Source organism: Populus nigra, chromosome 1 (genome assembly GCF_951802175.1).
Source record: "Populus nigra chromosome 1, ddPopNigr1.1, whole genome shotgun sequence".
NCBI classification, from domain to species: Eukaryota; Viridiplantae; Streptophyta; class Magnoliopsida; order Malpighiales; family Salicaceae; genus Populus; species Populus nigra.
The window spans coordinates 14,019,209-14,043,726 of NC_084852.1; the positions used below are offsets into that span (position 1 = coordinate 14,019,209).

The 24,518-nt window shown below is 31.0% G+C and overlaps 1 protein-coding gene across 1 annotated transcript; it reads left to right on the plus strand.

The window, feature by feature from the left end:
• The first annotated feature begins 16,106 nt into the window (after positions 1-16,106).
• Positions 16,107-21,712, plus strand: LOC133687659 (uncharacterized). The gene is made up of 8 exons (XM_062107057.1): positions 16,107-16,440; positions 16,915-17,166; positions 17,260-17,915; positions 17,955-18,204; positions 18,379-18,813; positions 19,261-19,515; positions 20,086-20,144; positions 20,523-21,712. Exons 1-8 carry the CDS (start codon positions 16,281-16,283, stop codon positions 21,609-21,611), a joined length of 3,156 nt encoding a protein of 1,051 aa, XP_061963041.1. The 5' UTR covers positions 16,107-16,280; the 3' UTR covers positions 21,612-21,712.
• Positions 21,713-24,518: the final 2,806 nt, after the last annotated feature.

A 24,518-nucleotide genomic window follows, 5' to 3' on the forward strand; every position in this document is an offset into this window, starting at 1 on the left:
GTTCCTGGTTAGTTGGAACCTATAATAAATACGTACCCCTACATGTTCTCCAAGTCTATTTCAATTTTAACCTCAAATTCCTACCTTATGCTATGGCAATTAAATTTCAGTTCTCAAAGAAAATAAAACATTTATTTGATCCGAGATTTATCCATGGGAATAAACTGCAATGATATTAAAAATTAATTTCATCTAAAACATTTAAGCCGTAAAGTTCTAGAAAATGATTTATATTATTATTTAACACATTATTTCAAGTAATTTTTTTTAATTTAAAATTTGTATAAACCCATGCTATCTTGTATTATTAATTAATTTTAATTGAAAAAAAATGAGACAATGAGATTCAAGTTTATACAGTTAATTAATCTTAAATAAAAAATTTGATTTTCAAGGTTTTGATATTATATTAAAAAAATCATCTCAACTAAATAAATTAAGTTATTTGATAAAATCTCAAAATATAATTTACATATACCTCTAAAACACCAAAAATCTTTCTAAACCATTTACCAATCTCAAAACTCCCCAAAATCACCTATAGAAACTAAAATCATCTAGAAAAAAAATAAAACAGAATCTAATCTCTTTTTTTAGGCATGTTTGTAGAAAAAATCCAACAACAATCACATTCCTTTCATCATATGGAGCCCGTTAACACTAAGAATGATGAGTTTCATTATTGAAAAGTAGTTAAACCAATAATTTTCTCTCACTTTATAATTTTCAGTGATTTTCTCTCTCCTCTTTATAATTTAGCATAGTTATCAAACCCGGCCCGATAGTTGACCTAACCAGGGGCCAGATCCCGAGTTTCATGGGTCAACCCATATCAACCCGGAAAAATTAAAAAAAAAATATTTAAAGTTTTAATATTTCATATGAAAAAATAAAGAAAAAATTTCATGTGAATATAGGTTATACATGTTGTAAATAATGAAGTTTAAAAGAATATTTTAAAAAGTTTTTTATCCCACATTGAAAAGATATTATATTATCCTTTTAAGTTGAAGTATTTAAACCAAAAAAATTTTTAATTCCACATTGAAAAAATATAACTTTTTTCTTGTGAACATAGAGTATATATACTAAAGGGCTTCAAATCCCACATTGAAAAAATAACTTCTTTCTTGTGAACATAGAATATGAGTGTGTTTGGTATTGCGGTAGTTGTTGTGGTTGTGGTTTGAAAAAAGTTGTTTTATAAAAAGTATTTTTAATTGAGGTTGATTTGAAAAAATACGTGTTTGGTTAAAACTGTGGTTGAAATTAAGGTTGAAGAAAAAATAGTTTAATGTGTTTGGTTAAGAATGCTTTTGAAATTGAGATTATAAAATAATTTTAAAAAATATATATTAATATTAATGGTTTTAAATTTAAATATTTTAAAATTAATTACTCCTATTACATCATGAAATAAATAATACTTTATATAAAATATTTTTTATTATTGCATTAAACTATTTATAATTCCATTACGTACAAAATTCATTCGATAAAAACTACAGTTTTCATAATTATTTGAGCGTGTAATAAAATTAGATAAAATATTATCAGGTATAAAATTGATATTACAGTGCGAGTGAATTTAATTCACTCTATACTAGTTTTTCGGGAAAAAAAATATTGTTCACATCACAGTACGAGTGTAACTAGTTCTTTTTTTTAAAAAAACTGTTAAAAAATTTAACACACTAAAAAAAAAAAATTGTTCATGTAATTGCACTGTTCACTGAACAGTGCAATTATAGTGTACAGTGTATCAATGTACACTGTTCATGCTAATTGCACTGTTTAGTGAACAGTGCAATTAGCATGAACAGTAACGAAAAAGCATAAATTCTCTGCTTCCTAAAAATTGAGTTACAGCCGCAAATAAATGGTGGGACACATGTTTTTTTACGGTTAACAATTTGTAACCAAACGGATAATTACTGCGTTTTTTAAGAAACACAGACGCGAACGTGTAGACAAACAAATTTTATATATATTAAAAAGTTTCAAATCCTACAATGAAAAGATATTATGTTATCCTTTTCAGTTAAAGTGTTTAAACCAAAAAGCTTTTTATCCCATATTGAAAAAACATAATTTTTTTTCTTGTGAACATAAAGTACATATACGAAAGGGTTTCAAATCACATATTGAAAAATATAATTGTTTTCTTAGGAACATAAAATATATATACTAAGGGGTTTTAAATCCCACATTAAAAATATATAACTTTTTTCTTGTGAATACGATAGGGTTTCAAATTTTACAATCAAAAAATAATTTTTTTCTTGGGAACATAGAATATATATACCAAAAGGTTTTAAATCTCACATTGAACAAATAAAATATTTTTCTAATATTTATATAATGAACTTAAAATTGTTAACAACCAACTAAAAATATATATAAAAAACAAGTATAGGAGAAAAACCACATTTGAAAAGAAAAACAAAACACCAGGTTTCATCCGGGTTCGCCCGGGTCATGGGTCAGCCCGCCGGATCGACCGGGTTTTGCCGAATTGTTGTATCAGCTGGTCTTTTAACAAACTCAGACCGACCAGACACCGGGTCAACCCACTAGGCCGGTCCTGGTTTAATAATAGTGTAATTTAGAGACTGAAAAATTAAAGAACTTAACTTTTGAACCAAAATAAAAATTATCATGAATTTGGTGTTAGTTATATATTTTTCTTTTTCTTACAATCCAGTCCTATTTCTTTTAATCCGGTAATTTTACCATAATTGTAATATTAAGCCATCTAATTTGAATGATGTAATTAAAAAGAGAAAAAAAATAATGAAAACGATTAAAAAAAAATAAGGATGAACACGGAAGCTCTATAAGCTTTAGTTTATTAGGTAATGTGATCAAACAAATTCTAATCATAGAAAGTTGCCATTTGTTTTCTTTCACGTCCTCTTATTTTATTAGCCATGTCTTCAACAAGTTCTTCAAGTGATAGTTTATTAACTTGTGCAAATTTTGCTTTTTTCTTGCGACTGCAGGCTGCCTGAAAATAATTTTTTCAAACTGAATAATCTAGATTTCGACAGCACAAAAGTTGACTCTTTTTCCTTTTTTGGCCATAAATACCAAATACATTTCCAGTTGCGAAAAGGCAAAGGGTCTAGTAAACGCGTAAGAAGCAATAATTGATGGACATGTCACGCTTTCAACACCGGCACATGCTATAAATGCATGCATGATATGTATGATGTGAAAAGTAAGACCTAAGAGTCAATATTAGAGACATTTTGGACAATACTGAATCTGCCAGTCTTACACAATTCACCATAATATATATATATATATATATAGAAAATTTCAAAACACGGATGGATTTATTGATGAAATCTTGTCATTAGAAAGTATTTTGTTTTATCTGTTGATAATTTCATCTAAAATTTTTATACTAATATATGTAGTGATGAATTATTGTAATTGATTCTTAAAAAAGAGGTTAACCAATATCTCTCGCCAAATTTGTTGGTGAATATTATCGATAAAATTTAAATTGATAATTCCGTTAGCAATATTTTTGTGTCATTGACAGTTTCACCGAAGACATATTCTATTGGTGATTCTGTCGGGTGGATCAAAATAATTTATAACTCTTTGTAATTATTTGATGAAAATATTGATCATTTACCGACATAATTTTTTCCGATCTATAAACAAATTATTTGAAAAAAATGCTATAAAACAATTTCTCAATGACATTAAACAACATCAAACAATTAATTAAACTGACGGAAAAAACAATTACAAATGTCTATAAAAATCAATTAAATTGAAGAACAAAATTTTCATAATGTAAAAATCAATTGCAAATGTATATACAAATCAATTACAAATGTATATACAAATCAATTACAAGCTCCAGCTACAAATGAAAGGGGAGGAGGAGAAAAATCTCATGGGGATTCGTAGGGGGGCGGATAATGACTGAAGAAGTATGCTTAATGGCTAGTGATAGTTTACTCGTGCCAGATTATGGTGCTTATTTTTAAGACACTACAACTAAATCTCATATCTTGGGCTGTAGACCTGTAGTCATAGAGATACCATAAACTCGATTCCTATCGAGTCTACTAGTTGCTTCAACTTCCAACAACAAATCTGGATCGTATTCCAGATGAGATGAAGGGTCCTCTCCATGTTTTGCATGCATGGTAGTGTTATATTATTCCTATACCACAGAAAAACAAGTTAGAGATATAGATAAAAAAAAAACATTTGTCCAAGCAGTATACAAAAAAGCTTCAAAGTCTACTTACAATAAACACCTTAGCTTAGTTATCGACAAACAGTTGCACCCTTTTCCATTTATCCTCCCTCCATATATTTGTTCTTATATACAACTTCACCAGAGTAGGCTCACATCCAAGCTTTCTAGCCTACAAAATAAATCTGTCAATTATTAGTTAAACACAAATTATAGGTATCATTTTTAGAAAAATACTTGAAATTAAAGCAGGCTCTCTTACCAGGCGCTATGCATGGTTTGTAAAAGGAAGTGACCCGCTGGTATGCTTTCTAATGAAATCATAAGTCTCCTTGTTTATGTTTGAAGAACCACTTCATGAACATCTCTTAAAACCCTCTATTGTGATGTATAAAACTCTAAATATCTCTCCTAGTTGCTCTTAATGATGTGAGGAGGTGTACAATTCTTTCACACCCCAAAGTTATCTGACTTAGCTTTTTGTTTTAGCATAGGTGAATGCTTCATACTAAAAATCACATAATTTGGTTCAGAAATTCGTTAAACTAAAAAAGATATAATGAAATAAAAGATTAAAATTTTATAAAAAAAATTACTTCACACATTAAAACTTACCTGGTGATGTTGTGATTTTTATAGCCTTGTTTTTTCATCCTTAAGTTTGTCTCATCTCACAAAAAAAATTTCTTGAAATCATTTTTGTAAATTAATTAGTTTCAAATTTTAAAAACATCTTTTATCCATTAAAAGTATTGATTATGTACTAATCCCAAACTTCCCCTACCAAGCATCAACTACGTGCCTCCATTCTGGATCTTTAAGTTGGCTCCACTTAAAAAGAGGCTCCTCTAGCAATGCTTTCATCATTGATGTTATTGTTCTAGCAGCTTTCAAACTAGAAAATGATATAAGTATCTCAAAGCTATATAAACACATTAACATTAATTTAGTACAACTATTTAAACAAAATTAGATTTTCTTACATGTTTAAATTTGGCTTCTATTACGCAATTAACCTACCAGAATATGGATCCCTAAGAGATGGGACCCAAATCTATGACCATTAGTCGATGAACCAGCATCATTAGATGATACATCAAGTTCCTCTTTATGATTGACACCTAAATGAATCTAAGGGTTAGTATGAACACTACTGCTTAACAATATAGTACCGCTCCATTTTGACCCTGTACTTTTCTGCGACATCTAAATAATATAACTAAATAGCTAAGAATACTCACTTAAGATCTTAATCAATGATTTATGTTTTTTTAGTTTCAGTGCATCTATTCTTTTTAAAAAAAATTCCAGTAACACTTCCCCTATATGGGACTCAACCCAACACATTGTGAAAAATACAGTTAAACATGTCATTGCAAACTAGTGCCACATCATTGCAATCTTTTTCCGTATCATTACAAACATATTCATTTCATAATATATTTGTGCTCCTATCTAAACATTAAACTTATATTATATTGTAATCTCACATCTTAATCACTTACCATCACTATCAGCAAAGTCCATCCTCATAAAAATAATAAAAAAGTAATTTTAAAGTTCAAATACAAAATCCATAAAGAACACATTGGGCTATATGACAAAACAATACACGACAAGTTCATCGCAAAATAAAAATCACATATAGTTAATAATCCTGCTAGATTACAGGTTAGAACTCAAACTACTACTTCCTTAAAAATCACAAATTTATGTTTGTTTCTATGTTAAAGTTTCCTATTTTATAGTTTAATATGTTATTTTATATTATAACAAACTAAAACCCACCAAATGGGATTTCAATCTAATTGAGAAAACACATTACATATCTAGTAAAACCCACAATTTGAAACCATGAGCAATAATCTAATTTTATCCTTATACATCCTTTCACATTGAATTCACTTACTAATTAGAAAGAAAAATTTGGCTTAAAAAAAATTACAAAACCTTTAGGAAGGAAATAACTATATAATAAAAATTCATTATGTTTGTTTCTATGTTAAAGTTTCCTATTTTATAGTTTAATATGTTATTTTATATTATAACAAACTAAAACCCACCAAATGGGATTTCAATCTAATTGAGAAAACACATTACATATCTAGTAAAACCCACAATTTGAAACCATGAGCAATAATCTAATTTTATCCTTATACATCCTTTCACATTGAATTCACTTACTAATTAGAAAGAAAAATCTGGCTTAAAAAAATTACAAAACCTTTAGGAAGGAAATAACTATATAATAAAAATTCCTCCAACCTTGATTCAACAGCATTCACCAAAACAACTAGGAACCCATACTAGTATCAACACTATCATTACCTCCTTCCTCATCAACAACCCTTATCTCTAACTGAAATCACTCAAAACTACAATAACCATTCATTGAATTTAGCAATGTCATTTTACAATCAAATTTCACAACCAAGCAATTCAATAACACAAAACCGAAAAAAATAATCCTAAATAAAAGAATAAAAATCTATATTCCTTGAAAAAAAAAGACATACCTTAGATAAGAGTTTGTAGAAAGAGAAAACACCAACACAAAAAAGAAGAGAGGGAGCGTTGACACCCAATGAAGGATAAAGAGATCACCGATGAGTTAAATGGTAGAGATAAAGAGAGAATAAACTAAGAGAAAGAGGAGAGAAAGCTATGGATTGCATCAATATATTTGGTTTAAATTCATTAACAATATGTTTGTTTATGTCTATGTCATTATCGTAACTGATGGTTTTACTGATTAAATTTTTTAAACCATAGGTAAATTGTTTATTAATCCATTAGTGATTTATTATTTTCAGAAATCTCATGTCAAACCCTTAAATTTAGCAATTACTAAATTACATTGAATCTCCTCAAACTCTTTGGAACTCACCAACAAAGTTAAGTCCATCAGTGAAACCATCAGTGTTTCTCAACACCTCCATTTTCTACCCAAGCTTTCTGGAACTCTCCAATGGTTTTCAGTTTATCAGTGAATCCATTGGCATTTCTTAATACCCTTATTTTTTACCCTAGCTCTTTGGAAGTCACTAATAGAGTTAAGTCAATTGGTGATTCCATTAGTATTTCTCAACACCTTTATTTACACCTTTCTTTTTTACCCAAGGTCTTTGGAAATCTCTGATGGATTTATATTTGTCGGTGAGTCTATCAGCATTTCTCAACACCCTTATCTCCATCTAAGCTCCCTGGAACTCTCTAACAAAGTAAGTCCATCGATGAATCCATCAACATTTCTCTAACACCCTTATTTTTTACCCAAGCTTTTTCAAAATCTCCAATGGATTTAAGTCTGTTGGTGACCCATCAATGTTTTTCAATACCTTAATTTTTTTCCCAAACTCTCTAGAACTCTCTAATGGATTTATGTCCATCAATGAATCCATTGGTGTTATTACCCACATCGATGACATCATCGACATATGTATGCAATAAATTATAATTTATTAGGTCCATCGGTAAAGCCATCGGAGAAGTAATAATTTTTTTTCCATTTTATATGTTCTTTATGCAACCAAATTAAATAGCAACACCTGCATTCATAACTTAAAAAATAACAACTCATTTAAAACTATATTTTTCGATAATAAACACTTGCTAAATATACAAAACTCAATGCATTATTGAACTATAATAAATATATCTTAATTGTATAACAATGTTTAATTTGAATCATCATCAAGTTCATTTTCATCATCTTTAAGTCTATCTTCATCTCATTCGTTAAACTAAAATTTTTTTATCCTTTCATCTTTATCAACATTGGTATATTCACCGGTACTTAATACTTCATTTAACTCATCAATATTAACATGAACATAAGTATTCTCTTTTAACTTGGTAGATATAGCAACTTAATATGAATCAACTAACTCATCTATTTGAAATACATCTTCTCCTTTACTTACTTCATCCTTACCATCGTTCACAACTTGTACACGACTTCTAAGTGTGGTTTTAACAATGGATAAAAAATCACCTCTCGTATGATCCTTTCTAAAAGAAGGAGTGTATATGTAATATACTTATTGATATTGTTTGGCAAATACAAAAACATACTTGATGTTGCTAAGTCTACCTCATTTATTAATTTTAACCAAATCATAGTGAGCATCTAATCTAATTCCTCTATTGATAACATACTAATAATATTTGAATAACAATACTATATATTGCGATCTATGATATTGCAATTAAATCTTTTCTAACTTGTCATAATAATCAACTTCAAATTCATTGAAAGGGCATCCCTCAACACAAACCCTATTATTATAGGTATTTCTATGCTCACCATAATCTTCAATATGAAAGATATATCCATTGATAAAATACCTGTTAAAACTCTAAATCTTTCATTCTTAACCCAAATAAAGTAATTTTAAACTTTTATTATTGCCTCTTATGTTATACACCTAGTTAAAGATAACAATCATTAACGATGAAAAAAAAATATTTAAATAAATATATTCTTATTACAGCTACAAATAATTACAAACTTCCTTGTGTTTTAAACCATGTTAGGAATTGTTAATCTTGTATTTGGAAAATTTGAGTTTCAATAAGATTTGAATTTTATTTGGAAAATTTGAGTTTCTTCGAAATAATAAGAATTGATGATGTTGCCGACAATAAACTTAATCGAATTTAGCATAAATGAGAATACAAGAGAAAATGATTCAAGATTGTAAAATTGACTTACTAAATAAAAGGCATCAATTCATCATAGTTAAATAACATATAATTATATGCTTGTCTAAATTTGAAGTCTGTCAAATATCTTTTTGAAGCTATGTTTTTTACAATGGTCATCAAACATGAGAAAACATTAACAAATTTCCACAAGAAGACAGTTCACCACAATCATCATGTTTTAGAACGCGGTTGATTCTTGTTCACATATAAGGCACAAACTAATATAAGATAAATGTTGAAATCTCTTCAACAATATAAGCTTCATATATAAATGTCTTAACATGTGCTTTGTTTTTAACTTTTTTCTTGAGGTTGAACAAGCATCTGCATGTAGGTAAACATAAATATATATTAATTGAATGAATATAAACGAGTTTAAAAAACCACATTACACACTAAGAATGAATGTTATTCCTAATCTCTCAAAATGATACATCCATCTGTACAGCACAAGCCCTCCAATTTTTGCTTCATACACTAAGTGTATAGGCAAGTTCTTCATTGAATCGAAAAAGGAGGGAGGGAATATCATTTCAAGTTTACATATTGTCTCAATAATGTTCCTTTCAAGTTGTTTTATTTGTTGTGAATGCAACTTGTTCGAGCAAACATCTCTAAAAAAATAAATAATCATTATTAGTGCATCTCATATCTATCTCTTTGGGTAAAAAATCCCTATATATAATTGGAATGAGTATTTGTAAAAATATATGGCAATCATGACTCTTTATTCCATACAATCTACATTCCTCTAAATTCACTAATCTAACTATGTTCGAAACATATCCATTAAGAAATCACAGACTTTTAAGTCATTTATATATAAGAAATTATGAATTTTTTCTAACAAATATATGGTTTATGCTTTGCAATACATACTCCATCATTAAACAACTTCATATTTCGACGGTCACAAAACAAAGCTATATCTATTTTAGCTTTTAAGTTATCCTTTATTTTTCCTTTGACGTTCATAATCATGTTAAAAATATTTGTAAACATATTTTTCCTGATATCCATGACATCTAAATTATAGAGAAGGACATTAATCTTCCAACGAGGCAGCTTCTAAAAAATACTTCATTTTACCTAATTTTGGGTTACACCAGAACTAGAAAACTTCTGCTTGCTGGATTGAAAACCAAATACAATGTTCTCATATTATGATACTACATCATATAATTCTTCATCTGATAGTACCAGCAGTATAACATCCCTTTTAGATTTACCTTCCAAGAAGTTCTTTTTGTTATATATATATATATATATATATATATATAATGACTTATAAGAGCCTCCAATGGAAATAAATAAATAAATAAATAAACTTTACCATCATTCGTTAAGTTGAAGGCCTTATTGCTTTTCATTAAATATTGACAAAATAATTTTACATATGTGCTCCATCTCGAAACCATCTCATATGTCATAAATCATTTATAGTCAATATCAAAGTTGTCTTCATTTAAAAATTATGTTTCTTTAAGACATCATGCATCAAAGCCCTGGATGACTATAACTACTTTAACTCATCAATCAATGGTTAAAGATAAAAATCTATATTCCTACCTATACTGTAAAGATCAGGTATTACTGTTTATAAAAACTGTTAGTGTGACCGACCAATAAGAATAGGGTGTAATAAAAAAACTAAATGGATTGAACTCATATGTACACAAACCATGATACACATTATATGGTTCCATTAAAAACTAAAGATGCACCCTGTTAAACTACTTCCAAGCTTTACCATCAAAATGATGTGTCATTACTCTATCCTCTACATCATGAGAATGATGTCATGTTATGTGCTCGACTGTTTTCAAACACGTAAATAACCTTTGTAACCTAAGAGTGATTGAAAAAAATCTTAGTTTTTTATATGTCATAAGTGTTTTTCCCCTACCTATATTGGTTTTACATCAATCATGCCCACAAGTTTTGCAATTGGTTAAATTTACATTTTCATTATACTACAACATGTAAAACTTTAGGCACTTCATATTTTTTTTTTATATCTTAGGCCAAGGGGTTTCATCAAAGATTTTATAATATGCAAATTCTCTTTCAACCTATTCCCTTAAGATAAAATACTTTTTGGCCATTCAATTATACTATCAAAATCAGTTTCATTCATACCATAATATGACTATATTGTAAATACTTGTGCAATGATCAATAATTTATAATGATTTGTGTACCCATCCCCATAATGGTTCATCAAAATCTTTTAAAAGATTAAAAATATCTAGTTACATCTACATTTGGTTCTTCATGTACACATGAACCTTCACCTGAATAACCATGATTTATTATCATTGCCTCCATCACCATACTCTTATAACGATTATGATTATCATCGATAACTTCATATATGTTACTAGAAATAGATGTTGAGTCAACAATCCTTTATAACATGGTCTTGTAAGGAACATATGGTTCTCTATATGGAAGCCAACACAAGTATTTCTCAACGAATCATTTTTTTATGTGATGCATCATTGCAATATCTGGTTGAGGGAATTGTTTTTTCTACTATTCAGACAGACATCTAATTCTACCTCCACTACTATTCTTTATATTTGAAAGTGCAAAATTAATAAAAAAAACCTTAAACCCTCTACAATAATCTTCCTTATACAAGCCTTGAGATGAATTTAGATACATCCATGAATGATCACTCATTACTTAGGGAACCTATATAGATTAATGATGACAACATTTAACAATTAGTTCAAAATTTGACAACATTTAACAATTAGTTCAAAATTTAACTTTGATAATTAAAAATTCATTCATAATCTAATAACCACTTATTATTTTTATACAAAATGTAATGATACGTAAAAATATCAACTATATAAATCCAATTAATGGCAATTAATCGATAACCCAACTAATAATTTATCATTTTTTCAATTCAAACTTATTCAATCTAAATTAATATCATTTAATTGTTATTAATTCCTAAAAAAATCAATTTCTCAAAGATTTTCAACTTAACAATAAAATTGACAAAATATTATTGTTATCCCTTAAATAACCTATAATTTCTTTCATTATAACACACCTAATTTATAAAATCAAAATTAATGATATCAAATTATAAACAAGCTTTAAATTTGCCCAAATCACAAACAAATCCTAAAATAGAAATTAAATTATGAAAAATGTATTAAAACACTAAACTATAGAAGGAAACTACACTACAAATACTAAAAAAATAACTTAAAACATAAATAAGTAGGTTTGTTTACTTAGTGTATGAAATATTTAGAGAAAATTATATCAAGACAATGATGTTGGCACTATGAAATGTTCGGTTGCCAAAATTTGTAATGATTGGACTTATATTTGTGCCAAAATAAAAGAAAAGATTGTTGTTTTGATTTGCAGAGAAAGAAAAAGAGGAAGAAGAAGAAAAAGAAAAAGAAAAAGAAAGAGGGGATAAAAGGGATCTGACCAGTTAAAACACTTTTACATTTACTGATGGAATATATTGTCGGTAATTCCATTGGTTATAGATGACGTGTAATTTTGGCAATGAATACATTGATATAAAATCTTTTTATTTTTTAATTATTTTATTATGTTGGTTATTCTATTAGTATATATCAACGAAAATGATTCTGTTGTTATTATAATCAATAATTTTCAGTTGAAATATTTTGTTGCTATAATCATCAGCAATTACCAATGAAAAAAAAATTCATTTGTAATTCTATTGGTTTTAGATAATTTTCTGAGCACATTTTAAAACCTCTTCTGGTCAATTATTTTTCTCTTGGCCTTGTCGGTGTAGGCACATTAACTTACTTGTAGACACCCTATAACTATGTGGTTATGCTCATAACGATATTCTTTACCAATAAATCCTTAATACACTCTCTCTCTCTCTCTCTCTCTCTATATATATATATATATATATATATATATGATACCACCAAATGTGATTGAAAGCAAAAAGGGTCAATCAACCATATCATATATCACCAAATGTGATTGAAAGCAAAAAGGGTCAATCAACCATAGTATCGTCATCCACACCTATATACATATATACCACCAAATGTGATTGAAAGCAAAAAGGGTCAATCAACCATATCATATATCACCAAATGTGATTGAAAGCAAAAAGGGTCAATCAACCATAGTATCGTCATCCACACCTATAATTTATGTACACCATAGAACTAGAAAATATGGATGTGATGATTATAAACATTGAAAACAAAACGCCACCGAATAACAGTGAAACCCACGTGTGTGTGTGTGTGTTTTTTTTTTTTTGGTAAATCATCATTTTTATATATTGCAGCGTGTTGCTGCAAAACAATTTCTTTCATAAATAAATAATAGAAAGAAAGAGATAATTATATATTGCAGAATATAGTAATCTTTTAAGAGAGAAAAAAATTTGATTGGACATGTTGAGTATCTACTTATGTTTTGTATTATATCCAGAGAGAAAAATTTACGGAGAGACTCTATAAAGATTAAATAGCCTTGTTCAAAAACATTATAAATATTTGATTCTATTTGAAATTCAAATATATAATGTCAAGGGTTTTACAATAATAAATGAGTTAATGATATGCTTTTTTAGAGAATTTTAACCGTGAATAAAACTACTATACATGTTAATAATTCTAATTAGTCACATATAGTATAAATAAATAAATAAATAAATAAATAAAACTCTAACTATCGTCATATTTTCTTTATTGGAAGGGGAACAAAGAAGCCAATAACAAGAAATTAAATGATGCAACTAAGTCACCAAAGCAATCATGTGAAGATTTGTCATAACTAAATAGAAATATGATCTAAACAGATTATATAAATGATATATATTAGTGGGATAGAGTTAGATCAAACATAAGGTTTGATCAAGTTACATCAGTGGCTAAAATTACCATAACTTTTTATTAGATTGTTAGAATAGATTCAAATTTTTATAAGAGATTCTCAAGGATTTGTTTAACAAGAAACCACTTCATTGGTTCATCCACTACACAAATTCCTTGGAATTGGGCTCGAAAGAACATGTTTGGCCAATTTTTGTTTATGTTTATTGATTTTTTGTGTTATTTTGGATTTTGTATTATTTTCTCCTTTATGTTTTGGGATCTTGATTCGATAACCTATTATAAGTTGGTTTTCTAGCCTATTTAAAGGCATTATGAATATCTTTAAGAGGCAAACTTTATTTTTTTTATTTTTATAGAATTAAATTGTGAATTTAGAGTTTAAGCTTATAACTATTTGCTCTCATCAAATCTATTTTTTCTATGATTGATTTATTGTCATTGTGCTTTTGTCTGCATCACTATTAAAATATCATATAAAACTAATCTCATACATATCTTCTTGAATAATAGAAAAAATAGATACTTAGAATAAAATGAAAATAGTGAATCCCTGATCTAAAGAGAAAGCATAATTGCTAGCCAATTGACCTAATGATTGGGTTTTTTATCATTATGTCAAACATGAAACTACCATGAATGCTACGATAAATATCGTATGCCTCTAACAAGATGATTATTTACATTGTCATCTGTGAACAAAGATTAGAAAATAATTGTGAATTTTTTTTAAGGTTAACTACATGATTAGTACTTAAAAGTGCATTTTTATCAAGGTTTTATATCATCATTTTGCACTTAAAGTATCAATAACTCCTTAACTAAAGCATGTTTTATAATAACATATCTAATTATATAAGATACCTTTAATTTATGATAAATGTTCATCTTAAATGCAGGCCTATCACATAAATGAAAGAATTAATTGATGAGTTGAAGTACTGAAATTGAAAGGACAAAGAGATGGCCAAACTTAGAAAAGAGATGCTGGTGCAGTCCAAACTTGAACACTGTTCGGTAATTGGGTCATATCTGGAGCTGTAGATCTTGGATTTAGGTCCATTTTATATGGATGGAAAGATAAGACATAGGCCTACAACTTTCATGTGGAGCCCAAGATTTAAAAAGGCCGTTTTCAAGTCCAAATTGTAGCAACAACGAAGAAGTCCGAATCTGTCCTGCAGCCCAGACACTGTTCAGTGTTCAGCCCATATCTCGAGTTCTAGAAGTCCAAATGATCTCAAATTTTTACCCTGGAAAGATGAGACAATTTCCTAGAACTTTCATGATTCAAGTTTGTTCAAATTATGACGTCATCAATGACGTTTTTGGCAGACAAGAAGATAAGAATTGTCACCAAGTCAAGATGTGGCCACCCACTCATCAATTAGTCAACAAATCAATAGTTCCGAATTTTGGCCTATAAAAGGAGGCATTTGCCATGTATTTAGGCATCTTGGTTTTCAGATCAAGATCATGCTCTTGCTCTCTCTTTATATTTTGTAATGCTTAAGTTTTGCTTATATTAATCTCTTGCTTATGCTTTTCATTTCTTTTCCTTGTTTATTTATGTTTCTTTCTTTCATTATGTCTAGCTAAATTAATTATGTCAAGGTGAAAAGGGTACACTAATGGTGTAAGAATAAGTATAATATAAACTTAACATGGACCTTAATGTTGGATACTAACATGCTTTATATTTGTTATCTTGTTCACTTTTAATACTTTGCTTGTTAAATGGTTAATCTAGATTTATGTTGTATAACACTTGGTACAACAAATACTTGGCACTTTCATAGCCCATACTGTATGGTATAACTGACACCTGAGCTATGAAAGGAACTTGATTTGTTGTTAACATAAGTTATAATCATGAATGCCTGACAACATTTACAAGTATTAGCATTATTCGAATAAGATAGCTAATGTAATCATGTTAACAATTTATAATCTGATTGGAACCTCCTTGTGTGTGGTTTCCAATTGAATAATAAGGGTTTATACTATACTTGTTTGGAATACCATTAGTGGATCCTCTAACCTTGACATTTGTTGTTATCATTGTTTAATCCTTACGTTAATCTTTCATCTCAAAGTTCTCATCAACTTCTTCCTCTTCTTCTTCACTATTATTATTATTATCACTACTATTATTATTATTATTATTTTTGTTGTTACTATTGTTGTAGTGTTATTGTTGCTTATAATTTATACAAGTAACCTCCCTGTGGTTCGACCCCGATCTTACCGGGTTATTTATTACTTCGACACTCCTGCACTTGGGAGAAGACATCAATCTTTTGGTCGTGTCAAGTTTTTGGCGCCGTTGCCGGGGAGGTAAATCATTGTACAAATTATAGTATTTATTTTATTTTCTCTTTTCTCTTTTCTCTTTTCTCTTTTCTTGTATCTAACTTTGTTTCTTTTGTTTTGTTTCTCTTTCTTTTGTTTTCTTCTTCCTTTTATTCTCTTCTTACACGTGCATGAGAGTGTGGTCACGTACATTAAGTGGTAGACTTTGTAGGGTATCCTCATCATTTTCAGAAAATATGGCTGAAGAAGATAACCAATCGCTTCATAATGAGAATAATGAGAATATTCGGGTTAGAACTCTTAGAGATCACATGAATCCCACAAGAACAAGTGCACCCTCATGCATAGTTTTTCCTCCTGATGCATCTCATTTTAATTTTAAGACAGGCATTATTCAACTTTTACCATCTTTTCATGGCTTAGATTTAGAAAATCCATACTTGCATTTAAGGGAATTTGAGGAGGTTTGCAACACGTATAATGACTCAAATTGTAGCATGAACACCATTAGATTGAAGCTTTTTCCTTTTTCATTAAAAGATAAAGCTAAAACATGGCTACAAAATTTGAGACCTGGATCCATTCGTGCTTGGGATGATATGCAACAACAATTTTTAAAGAAGTTTTTTCCATCCCACAGAACAAACTCTTTCAAAAGACAAATCATTACTTTCTCTCAAAAACCAGGAGAAACATTTTATCAATGTTGGGATAGGTATCGAGACTTACTTAATACTTGCCCCCATCATGGTTTTGAAACATGGAGATTAGTTTCACATTTTTATGAAGGGTTAACTCCTAGAGATAGGCAAATGGTTGAATTAATGTGCAATGGAACTTTTGAGGATAAAGACCCTAATGAAGCAATGGAATACCTAGACTTGCTAGCTGAAAATGCGCAAAATTGGGACACCACAGGTACTTATGAGGCACCAAGTAAAACCCAACCTCATACATCTAGTGGAGGTATGTACAACCTTAGGGAAGATCATGACCTCCAAGCCAAGTTTGCATCTTTAGCTAGAAAGGTTGAGGCACTAGAATTAAAAAAGAGTGGTCAATTAAAATCTGTTCAAGACATTGCATGTCAAATCTGTGAAACCAACGAACATTCAACCAATGATTGTCCAACCTTGCCTTCTTTTAAAGAATGTCTCCATGAACAAGCCCATGCATTAAACAGTTTTCAAAAGCCCAATCATAACCCATATTCGCAAACATATAACCCTGGTTGGAGAAATCATCCAAATTTCAGTTGGAAGAGTGAGAACAGTAATGCTCAAACTTCACAGCCATCGTTTCCAGCACATCATAATTTCCAAAATTCTCATGGATATGCACCTCCTTATGCTCCCCCTCCTAGAAGAAATCTTGAGGAAACATTGCATGCATTTATGGAAAAGCAAGAGGCAATTAACACTCAACTTGCTCAAAGCATGACAGATTTTAAAGATACTCTTGCAAAATTGACATCTGCTCTCAGTTTCCAAGAGAAAGGTAAGTTTCCATCTCAACCACAACAAAATCCCAAGGGGCAATACAATGCGAATGCAAGTAGTTCGGGAAGCCAACACATGGATCACGTAAAATCAGTCATCACTCTTCGCAGTGGTAAGGTTATTGAAAAACCCATTCTTGAACCTTGTGAGAATGATGATGAATCAATCTCTGAGGGTAAGGAAGGGGTTGAATCTGATCATTGCAAAGAAAAGACTGATTCTCCGCCAGCACTTCCATTTCCTCATGCCATGACCAAACAAAGGAAAGTCAATCACAACTCTGAAATCTTTGAAACTTTCAAACAGGTAAGGATCAATATACCTTTGTTGGATGCTATTAAACAGGTTCCTTCTTATGCTAAATTTTTGAAAGATCTGTGCACTGTGAAGAGAAAACTGAATGTGAAAAAGAAAGTCTTCTTAGCCGAACAAGTAAGTGCCATTCTTCAGAACAATAATGCATTGAAATATAAAGACCCTGGTTGTCCTACAATTTCATGCTTTATTGGAGAACATAAAATTGAAAGAGCTTTACTTGATCTTGGAGCTAGTGTGAATTTACTTCCATATTCAGTTTTTCAAAGTCTCAATCTAGGTGAGTTAAAACCAACTTCTGTGACTCTTTTACTTGCCGATAGATCTGTAAAAGTGCCTAGAGGAATAGTTGAAGATGTGTTAGTACAAGTCGATAAATTCATTTATCCTGTGGATTTTATTGTCTTGGATACACAGCCTGTTGAAGCATGTAATTCATTTCCTGTTATTTTAGGACGTCCATTTCTTGCAACTTCTAATGCATTGATTAATTGTAGGAATGGACTGATGAAGCTATCTTTTGGAAACATGACATTGGAGATGAATATTTTCAACATTTGCAAGCAACCTAGAGATGATAATGATTTACAGGAAGTGGACTTTACTGAAAAATTAGTTCATGATCAATTTCAAACCACTTCCAATGAAATTGAGATTGATGAATCTGATGATTTGCAAATGGTCTATTTTCAGGAAGAATCAAAGGCAAGTAATTGGAGACCACAAATTGAGGAATTGCCGCCACGATCAATTGAGCCAATACCTTCAAGTGTTCAACCACCAAAACCTGATTTGAAGCCGTTACCCCTCAATCTCAAATACTCATTTTTGGGAGAAAATGAAACTTTTCCGGTAATAATCTCTTCCAAACTTAATGCACAGCAAGAAGGTAAGTTATTACAAACTCTAAAAATGCATAAAAATGCATTAGGATGGACCATAGCTGACATAAAAGGAATTAGTCCTTTGATTTGCACTCACAGGATTTATTTGGAGGAAAATGCTAAACCCTCTAGAGAAATGCAACGAAGGCTTAATCCTAATATGAAAGAAGTAGTGAAAAATGAAGTCATTAAGCTTCTAGATAATGGAATCATTTATCCTATTTCTGACAGCAAATGGGTAAGTCCTACTCAAGTGGTACCTAAGAAGTCTGGAGTCACTGTGATAACAAATGAAAAAAATGAGTTAATTCCAACTAGGACTATTACTGGTTGGCGCATGTGCATTGATTATAGGAAACTTAATTCAATGACTAGAAAAGATCATTTTCCCTTACCTTTCATGGATCAAATCCTAGAAAGAGTTGCAGGTCATGAATTTTATTGTTTCCTAGATGGCTATTCAGGTTATAACCAAATTGAAATTGCATTGGAAGATCAAGAGAAAACTACTTTCACATGTCCATTTGGCACTTTTGCATATCGAAGGATGCCTTTTGGATTATGTAATGCACCTGCCACGTTTCAAAGATGCATGCTTAGTATATTTAGTGATATGGTTGAACGTTTTCTTGAGATTTTTATGGATGATTTTTCTGTTTTTGGTGATTCATTTGATGATTGTTTGACTAACTTAGAAAAGGTTTTGAGCAGATGTGAAGAGAAGAATCTTGTACTGAATTGGGAAAAATGTCACTTTATGGTAACAAACGGCATTGTACTTGGTCACATTGTTTCATCAAAAGGAATTGAGGTTGACAAATCTAAAATCGAGTTAATTGCTAACTTGCCAACACCAAAATCCATTAAAGATGTTAGATCATTCTTAGGACATGCTGGTTTTTATAGAAGGTTCATCAAAGATTTTAGTGTAATATCTAAGCCCTTGAGCAACCTTCTAACAAAGGATAATATTTTTGAATGGACTGAACATTGTGAAGAAGCCTTTGTTAAACTTAAAAACTTGCTTACTTCTGCTCCTATCATTCAACCTCCTGATTGGTCTTGACCTTTTGAAATAATGTGTGACGCTAGTGATTATGCCGTGGGTGCTGTCTTGGGACAAAGAAAAGATAAGAAACCTTATGTGATTTACTATGCAAGTAAAACTTTAAATAGTGCTCAAATGAATTACACCACTACTGAAAAAGAATTACTTGCAGTAGTATTTGCATGTGAAAAATTTAGGTCTTATCTTGTTGGCTCACCTGTTGTTGTTTACAGTGATCATGCAGCATTGAAATATCTTCTTTCTAAGAAAGATTCTAAGGCTAGATTGGTTCGGTGGATTTTGTTACTTCAAGAATTTGATATCACAATCAAAGACAAGAAAGGCACCGAAAATGTTGTCGCCGATCATTTGTCAAGATTGACAACAGATTCAAAATCTGACATCACACCAATCGATGACTACTTTCCTGATGAATCTTTATTTTCTGTCTCTACGATGCCTTGGTTTGCTAATATTGTTAATTTTCTTGTTTCAGGACAATTGCCAGCTCATTGGAGTACCCAAGACAAAAGAAAGTTCTTGAACGAAGTAAAGAACTTTTATTGGGATGACCCTTATTTATTCAAATATTGTCCTGATCAAATATTTCGAAGATGCATTCCTGACAATGAGGTAAGTAGTGTCATTAAATTTTGTCATTCTAAGGCATGTGGGGGCCATTTCTCATCAAGAAAGACAACTGCAAAAATCTTACAATGCGGATTTTACTGGCCCACCATGTTCAAGGACTCACATGCATTCTGTAAGATTTGTGAAAATTGTCAAAAGTTGGGATCTATTTCAAAACGTCACATGATGCCTTTAAATCCTATTCTTGTCATTGAGATCTTTGACTGTTGGGGTATAGATTTTATGGGTCCATTTCCTTCATCATTTGGTTTCGTGTACATATTAGTCGCAGTAGATTATGTTTCAAAATGGATAGAGGCAATTCCAAGTCGAAACAATGATCACAAAACAGTGATAAAATTCTTGAAAGAAAATATTTTGAGTCGATTTGGAATCCCTCGAGCCATGATAAGTGATGGTGGAACACATTTCTGCAACAAGCCATTTGAGTCTTTAATGAAGAAATATGGAATCACTCACAAAGTTGCCACCCCTTATCACCCTCAGACTAGTGGGCAGGTAGAGCTTGCTAATAGGGAGATCAAACAAATCTTGGAGAAAACAGTGAACCCTAATAGGAAAGACTGGTCTTTAAGACTTAATGATGCACTTTGGGCTTATCGAACTGCTTATAAAACATCATTAGGTATGTCACCTTATAGACTAGTCTATGGAAAACCTTGTCACTTGCCTGTGGAACTTGAACATAAAGCTTATTGGGCTATTAAAGCTTTTAATTCAAACCTTGATGATGCTGGTCAACTGCGAAAATTACAAATAAATGAGCTTGAGGAAATAAGAAATGATGCATATGAAAATTCAAGAATTCATAAAGCAAGAATCAAAGAGTTTCATGACAAGAAAATATTGAGAAAAACATTCAATGTTGGTCAAAAAGTCTTGCTTTATAATTCTCGACTCCATTTATTTCCTGGAAAACTAAGATCAAGATGGAGTGGTCCTTTCATTGTGAAACATGTGTATCCATATGGGGCCTGTGATATCGAGAATCCAAAGAATGGCAATGTTTTCAAGGTAAATGGACATCGTTTGAAAGTTTACTTTGATAATTTTTCAGTTGAAAATGACTCGATTGAATTGAGTGATCCTGTATATAAAGATTGATTAGTTTTCTCACATTGTTTTGTGTTTCATTTTGCTAGTTTCTCTCACCCCGGTCAAAAGGCGGATAACGGTACTCCGTGACTTAAGTCGGTTCTTTCAGTTTCCCATAATAACTGATATCTGTCTATATTTGTGCAATTCTTTACTCTTTCTCTCTTTTTTGAATCTCTTCTCCAATTCTCATTTCAAAATGGACACCATTCTTAAAAAATTGAAAAAGTACTTTCCCGCTCTGCCTCAGAATGCGATTACAAAAATTTACCGTGCTAGGTGTGCAAGATTGAAGTTGTTAATGGATCATGGAATTCCTGAAGATATTCGTTGGCTGATTGAAGCAAAGGTCCGATTATCAGGTGAGTCCTCCAATTCTTTCATTTCACACATGCCTGGAACAGGTAAAAGCACTTTTGCAAAGAAACGTCGTGCAAAACGACTGAAAGTCTGTCACAAATGTGCCAGATGGACTTGCAATGCAACATGTCGTTCTTTAGGAATGGTATCTATAAACCGTGAAGATAAAATACAATTCATTAAGGATGGCCTGAGTAAGGGGTCTTTAGATAATCTTTTGTTGACCCTTGAGATGCATCCTAGTGGAGATGTGCATCGTGCAATTCATGATTTATGGCCCCATTTTCATAAAGAACATGATAGACTTAGTCTTGGGAATCTGACTAAAAAAGACCCTGTTTGCCAGTTTTTAAGAAAACTGGATGGGAAGCCTATCCCCGACCCATAGAGGGCGTTTAAGCCGTTCTTGGACGTAAAACCAAGGGAAGATGTGAGCCACAATCACAACTACCTGTACATATACATGCTTTTTTCAAAATAAATAAATAAAGAGAGAGAGAGTGTGAGACTCCAGCTGGCCTACATATAGGTGGTATGATTGCATCTTCAATTTCTCTTCTATAAAATCTTCTCTTCCTTCCCCTCATTTCTACTCATCCCTTACATTAGACAGATATAGAAGCGTGTAGAAATGGCAGGTTCCTCAAGTTATCACATAAAAAATATTTGTGTTTTCGGTGGATCCAGTCCTGGGAAGGAAATAGCTTTTTTAGAAGCAGCAAATCATCTTGGTCAGGTACTAGCTGAGAGAAAGATTCATTTAGTGTATGGGGGAGGCAGCCTTGGGTTAATGGGGGGTGTGGCGATAGCTGCATTTTTAGGAGGTAGTCAAGTTTTGGGGGTCGTCCCTGAAGCTTTAACAAAAGGGGACATCATTGGAAGAACAATTGGAGAGGAACTACAGGTCTCCACAATGTTTGATCGAATGAATACAATGTTTAACCATGCTGATGCCTTCATTGCCTTACCAGGTGGTCTGGGCACATTGGAAGAGATCTTTCATATTTCCTCTTGGGCCCAACTTCACATTCACCATAAACCTATAGGTTTGCTCAATGTTAATGGTTTTTATGATACTTTGTTGTCTTTTCTTGATCAAGCTGTGGAACAGGAATTTCTAACATCTTCGGCACGACAAATCATAATCTCTGCTGCTACTGCTGAATAATTGATCGACAAACTACAATCTTTCACCCCTGTAATTGATCCTTCCATGAGTCGCATCAATTGGTCAACTACAGAAAGCCGTAAAAAGCTTAGATTGGATTTGAGCCTTCGTTTGTGAATCCTTGTGTCTTTTGGTTTTATTTCTAACATAGTATTTTGTTCTGTTATTTTTTATATTTGTTTAAGTGTGTTTCAGGTTTGTCAGTGTTCGTTGTTTCAGGTGATGTCTTCTATACTCTATCTTTCTACCTTAGGACATTGAGGATAATGTCTCGTTTTGGTTGGGGGGGGAGAGTAGTAGTATTTTTAAAAAAAAAAAAAAAAAAAAAAAAAAAAAAAAAAACTAACCAACTAACTGTTTTTGTTTTAAAAACCATTTTGCAAAACTGTTATTACTAGGATGACAGAGTAAGGGGGAATGACTCTTGAGACGCATCTTAGTAAACATTTTCTAATGGTTATTTGCAATATTCATAACAAGGCCTATTAGAATACTTCTTGAAATATTCAGGTTTACAAACTCTCGCATTGTTATCACTTGGTTCTGCTCCTATACTCTTTTAACAAATATTCTTAAACCTTCATTTTCACACACACACTTTAACATATGATTGTGGGTTGCACATTGGATTATTACATTATTTATGTTCTTTTGTTAAAGGTAACAACTAAGGGATAGGGATAGTCTATAATTTGCAAAAAGAAGAAAAAAAAAATGATGATAATAAGAACGTAGATAAGTTTGGTTTCGTAGCCTCCCTAACCTAAGCAATTAAGCCCGAAGGGGTGTTTTAACACCTAATACCCTAAAGTCAACTGACTTGGGAGCTATTGGCCCAAAGCTTGTTACATGGGTTAAGGAGAAAAGCTTAAGGGAATCAAACATTGCACTATCTACGTATCACTATCTGCAACCCGAGTTACTAAGCTCGTAGGGGTGTCTCAACACCTAATGCCCTAAGATCAACTGGTCTGGGAGTCATTAGCCGAAAGCTCATTACATGGGTTAAAGATGCATTGTGTTTTAAGTTATATGTATAGATATTAAAAAAAAAAAAAAAAGAAAAAAAAAAGAGTAAAATAAAATAAAATAAAATAATCCCAACCCAAGGAAGTTAACCTTAAACATTAGAACAAAATATTGTTTTCTTCCAACAAAAGCCCCATAATCTATGTTTCATACATTGAGCACATAACAAGGAAGGTTTATTAATATTTTGTTTAAGAGGTATTGAGCAGATATATAAAATTTAATGAGAGTTTGTTTATCTGAATAGATTAATGGAAGTTGAATGATGAATGCCTTGCTTTGTGGAATTTGCAAATTGTTTTTCTATTTTAACGCCTTAATCACTAGGGACTAGTAATAAGCTGGTTGGGGGGTGTGAT

Bases quoted from the DNA above. Each gene is read 5' to 3' on its own strand.
- LOC133687659 (XM_062107057.1), top strand. From the start codon at position 16,281: ATGAGAGTGTGGTCACGTACATTAAGTGGTAGACTTTGTAGGGTATCC. The intron at 16,441-16,914 runs GTGCACCCTCAT...TAACTCCTAGAG, and splicing joins CATGAATCCCACAAGAACAA to ATAGGCAAATGGTTGAATTA. The intron at 20,145-20,522 runs GTTCGGTGGATT...TGTCATTCTAAG, and splicing joins AAGATTCTAAGGCTAGATTG to GCATGTGGGGGCCATTTCTC.